This window comes from Terrapene carolina, unplaced genomic scaffold (assembly GCF_002925995.2).
Source record: "Terrapene carolina triunguis isolate 2854851 unplaced genomic scaffold, T_m_triunguis-2.0 Scaffold120, whole genome shotgun sequence".
Classification (NCBI taxonomy): Eukaryota; Metazoa; Chordata; order Testudines; family Emydidae; genus Terrapene; species Terrapene triunguis.
In genome coordinates, this window is record NW_020664471.1 from 643,800 (window position 1) to 649,112 (window position 5,313).

Consider the following 5,313-nt stretch of genomic DNA (forward strand, 5'->3'; position numbering starts at 1 on the left):
AAAAAAAAAAAAAAAAGCTGCGATCGCGATCTGCGGCGGCAATTCGGCGGGAGGTCCTTCGCTCCGAGCGGGAGTGAGGGACCGTCCGCCGAATTGCCGCCGAATAGTTGGACCTGCCGCCCCTCTCCGGAGTGGCCGCCCCAAGCACCTGCTTGGCAAACTGGTGCCTGGAGCCGGCCCTGACCGGAGAGCAACTGCTGAGACTGGCTAGACACCTCTGAAGTGGTGAACAGTTCCTGGTTGCCTGCCCCACGGGCAGACCTCGCTGGGAGCTCCACATCATCATCTAACTCCACCTCTTCATCAATGACTATGTTCTCCAGGTTAGTTCATCTTTCTACCTCCTCCAGGCCCACCGAAGTATCCACAGGGCTCTTGGCGATGAAGGTGGGATTGCTACCGAGGATACCGTCCAGCTCCTTATAGAACCGGCAGGTCTTAAGTGAAGTACTGAAGTGACAGTTTGCCTCCCTTGCCTTATGGTATGCCTGCCTCAGCTCCTTTATCATCGCTCTGCACTGCAGCATGTCCCGATCATGGCCCTTTTCACACAAGCCTCAAGAAATGTGCCTATAGGTATAGGGTGATCAGATAGCAAATGTGAAAAATCGGGACTGGGGGTGAGAGGTAATAGAAGCCCATATTACAAAAAAGCCCCTATAAAATTAGGACATCTGGTCACCCTACATAGGTATCCCTATTCCTATGGCTCAAGCGTAGCTGGGACTGCACAGCCTCCTCTCCCCATATACTGAGCAGATCCAACAGCTCTGCAGTGGTTTAAGCGGAAGCAGGAGAGCATTTGCTGCGATAACCGGTCATGTTTAGCTGGGGAGATGCAATGAGATCTCTCCAGGTCGAGCAAACAGGAAATGGAATTTCAAAAATTCCTAGGGCTTCTAAGGGGGAGGGGCAGATGGTTGTTTTCCTAGCTGCAGCCTAGCGGAGTTCAAACTGCTGACCAGAGCGGTCCCGATGGGCATTGTGGAACACCTCCTGGAGGCCAATTAAAGCGATAAAATCAAACGTGATATCTACACTGGCACTTTGTCAACAAAAATTTAGAGGAAAAAGATGTAAGGCTGTGTCTACACTGCCACTTTCTGCACTAACACTTTAGTTGTTCAGGGGTGTGAAAAAACACCCCCCTGAGCGACAAAAGTTTTAGTGCTGAAAAGTGCCAGTATAGACAGCACTTTATCACCGGGAGCTGTGCTCCCAGCAATAAAGCTACCATCCCTCGTTCGTTCGGGGTGGTTATTTTTTATCACCGGGAGAGCTCTCCCCCCGGCGGTGATAAAGCGTCACTACACTGCCCATGTTACAGCGCTGCCGTGGCCGGACTGTAATGTGGGCAGTGTCGACATACCCTTAATCTCTCATTGGGGTGGTTATTTTGTTGCCAAAACAGGGCATTTTTGCCGCCAAAAGTCACATCGCAGTGTGTACGCACTCACCGTTTTGTCGACAAAAGCTGCCTTTTGTCAGCAAAACTTTGTAGTGTAGACAAGGCCTAACTCAAAGTGTCACAGCTAAATACCAGGGTTGAACAGATTGTTTAGTATACAGGGGCGGCTCTAGGCACCAGCAAAGCAAGCACGTGCTTGGGGCAGCCCATTTGCAGGGGCGGCAGGGATCCAGCATGGGAGCTGAGAAACCAACAGGGGGCCCTGGGAGTTGTAGTTCCTTGGTTAGCTCCCTGCCTATAGAGCCAGCCCTGGAGCAGGGAAAGAACTACATTTCCCAGCATTCCCTAGGCCACTACCAACAGGAAAGAGGGGGAGGGAGTGAGGAAGCTGAGACCTCATGCTGCAGCCTGCTTTGAATGGAGAGCTGCACTGTGAGTAGGGATTCCATATTTTAACATTAAAAAAATAGGACTCTCCACGGGGATGGAGGGTAGCCCCACCCTGCCACCATCCACTCCCTCCGACTGCCCCCCCCAGAAACCCCAACCCATCCAACCCCCCTACTACCTGTCCCCTGATCACCCCCTCCCGGGACCCCTGCCCCAACTGCCCCCCAGGACCCCACCCCCTATCTAAGCCCCAATGGTCCTTGTCCCCAACTGCCCCCTCCTGAGACCCCCCCCAACTTCCCCCCTAGGACTCAACCCCCTACCTGTCCCCTGACAAACCCCTGGGACTCCCATGCCTATCCAACTGCTGCCTGTCCCCTGACTGCCCCCCCAACACCTGACCCATCTAACCCCCCCTGCTCCCTGTCCCTTGACTGCCCCCCCCTGGAACCCCCTACCCCTTCTCCAACGCCCCAGACCCCTTACCATGCCACTCAGACCAGTGTGTCTGGCTTCACGCAGCGCCAGACACGCTGCTGCATACATGCTGCCGTGCTCCCCTGTGGAGCCACAGCCCCCCTCCCAGCACCTGCCTTCCAGATTTGAACACCTCAAAATTCAGGAGTGCTCAAGCTCAGTTTGGGCAGCTGTTACTTCATTTCTCCCAAATCAAATATACTGATCCACTGTAACTTGCTGTAGAAAAAGTAGAATAAATTGAGCAAGAAATGCTTCCCAGTGGTTATTAGGACTGGAATTGCTATTTTCAACAGCCATTGCCTTTTTTGTTTGTTTGTTTGTTTGTTTAAAAGGAAGACTGATATTGCATTGGCAAATTCCCCATAGAAAGAAAGAGTGGAACAAAAGAATAATAAAGGCACCACAACTTTTCCTCATTTATGGAGGACAGTCTTATAATATGCATCCAGATATCCTCCAATCACACAAGCTGAAAATTGTTCCACTTTACTGCAGTTCTGTAACCATATGGGAACCAATCCTGTCTGTGTTCTGTGCACATCTAAAATTCCTGCTGAATGACCTGCCCTGGGAGCGAGTTACCAGTGACCCAGGGCTGCAGCGGGAGGGTGCAGGTGGTGGTGGGGGGTGAGCCCAGGGCTGGGGCGGCAGGAGATGTGTGGGGGGGCAATGGTGGGGGGTTAGGGGGAACCCAGAGCTGGGGCGGCAGGGTGTGTGTTTGTGGGGGAGAGCCCAGGGCTGGGGGGTGCGGGTCGGGGGGGTGAGAGCCCAGGGCTGGGGTGGCAGGGGGGTGCGGCGAGGAGCCCAGGGCTGGGACGGGGGCAGCCAAAATTTTTTTTGCTTGGGGCAGCAAAAAACCTAGAGCCGGCCCTGTTAGTATAAGTAGTTAACACATCGCAAGGGCCCCTTCAAAGTGAATTGGCCTGTTAACACCCCTCCTGTGGGAGGGAAGGAAAAGGGGGGAGAAGGCAGGCAGCTGGGAGGGTTGTTAGTGCCTTATACATTCGTATAATAAGCCACAAATCCAGTGTGTCTATTCAGTCCATGATTTCTAGTAGTTAGCAAAGTTATGGATTGAAAATTCATCCTTCTTGCTAAGCATTTATACTGTTCTTATCACTGTCCTGTTGGCAGGATAGACCCTTTTTATATACAGGAAATGGTTGGTTTCACTGTCCCACTAGAGAATCCATCTAATCCAGTGTATGGCTGTGCAGGAGGGAGCGTATTAAGGATTGTGATCCTGTTTCCTCTTCCTCCTTCTAGCCCTTAAAACATGTCATTGTAGAAATGGGGCTAAGTCCAAACCCCGGATCTGAGCACCCCCTAAATCCCTGTCCCCCTTCAGAGCGGGACCTGAGTTTTCTCTCTAAGGAGCTGAACTAAACCCTCCCGTCAGCCCCCTCTTACATGTTCTCTCTTTGCTAGGTAGTTAGTGGGTGGGGAAGTTTGGCTCCCATCGCCAAGGAATCGCTTTAAGGTGCTGGTCGTAGCCTTCAGTTCTTATTTCCCAAATTGCCCCCCGGGTGCTAGGGTATCTATGGCTCGGAGTATCGCTCTCACGAGCCCCCCGAGGCGTGCGGGGGAAGGGAGCTCTGGCCTCCCCCCGCCTGGCTGTGCTCCGCAGCCCCTCTCGCTTCCCCACGCAGCCACCCTTGCGGTTTAGCAACTAGTTCCCTCCTAAGTTTCAAAGGGCGCCACGTGACTTCCATGAAATTGACAAGTGAGCTGCTGCTGCCGCCGCCGCGCGTGCGGGACTCCCAGGCTCTGCCTCCCGGAGGCTGCGGCCGCAGCCGGATCCGGGAAGAGGAGGCGGCTCCTCCCCGGGGGCTGGGGAAGCACAGAGAGTGTGCGAGCCGCTGCAGCCAGGTGCAGGCTGCCGGGATGCCCCGGGCCGGAGTTTCCCCCTAGCGAGGCTGGGGACAGGAGTGCGCTGGCAGGGGCCGGGGTGCGGGGAGCGTGGCTGCTCTTTGGGCTCCCGCCGCGGCCCCGGCCGCTCAGCAGCTCCCGGGATGTCGCACGGTGTCCCGGCTTCGGGCAGCGTTCTGCAGCGAAGCTCCTCTTCCGATGGGAATCAGCCGCAGGTACCGGGCAGGGGAAGGGTGAATCAGGGTCCGAGTGGCGCAGCAGCCGGGGCTTGGGGCGGGACACCAGCAGGGCAGGAGCAGGCTGTGGAGAAGCACGGGAGGGCGTGGGCAGGGAACTCAGCAGCCTTTCCCTGTTCTCATCCCATTTCCCGCTCCTGTACAAAGGTAGCTGATGCCCCTCAAAGTGCGTTGTGATGAGCGCTTAGTGCTTTTCTTCAATTTGGCACCGACTCGCCTCGGGTCCTCTCTCTTTCTCTCTCTCTCTCTTAATTTGAGCAATTGCTGCTTATTCTTTATGGACTCCCTGCAAATCACATCACATAAGGAAATGTTTTCCTCACAACCATAGATAGCATCCTTCATCTCCACGTTCCTGAGGCTGTAGATCAGGAGTCCAGCCTGGGGATCACTTTTGACATGACCATATCCTGATCTAGGGCGCAGCTGGAACTGGGTCCCAAATACATAATGCTGAGTCCCCTATAACATAGTGACCAGAGTCAGGTGGGAGGTGCAGGCGGAGAAGGCTTTTCTCCTCCTCTTGGCAGGGCAGATTCTCAGGATGGAGCCAGGATCAGGATGTACAGGTAGGAGCAGGGCCGGCTCCAGGCACCAGGCACCCAAGCTGGTGCTTGGGGCGGCACCTGGAGGGGGGCGGCGCAGCGCTCCGGCCGCCGGGGAGAGCGGGGGCACGGCCAGGCTCGCCGCCCTCCCCCCGGCCGCCGGGGGGAGAGCGGGGAGCCCCTGCCGGGGCTCGCCGCCCTGCGCTCTGGCCGCCAGGGGGAGAGCCGAGCCCCAGCTGGGGCTCGCCGCCCTCTCGCCGCCCTGCCCCCGGCGCTCTGGCCGCCGGGGAGGGGAGAGCCGAGCCCCCGCCGGGGCTCGCCGCCCTCCTCCCGGGGCTCCGGGGCTCCGGCCGCCCTCCCCCCCGGCGCCCTCCCCCCGGCCGCT

General features: G+C 56.5%; 1 protein-coding gene across 1 annotated transcript in view; it reads left to right on the plus strand.

Moving 5' to 3' along the window:
- The first annotated feature begins 4,135 nt into the window (after nt 1–4,135).
- Nucleotides 4,136–5,313, plus strand: part of BATF3 (basic leucine zipper ATF-like transcription factor 3) — a 6,147-nt gene continuing 4,969 nt past the window's right edge. The window contains exon 1 of the mRNA XM_024197728.1: nt 4,136–4,362. Coding sequence (XP_024053496.1) covers nt 4,291–4,362 — 72 coding nt within the window. The 5' untranslated portion in view covers nt 4,136–4,290. The remainder of the gene's footprint in view (nt 4,363–5,313) is intronic.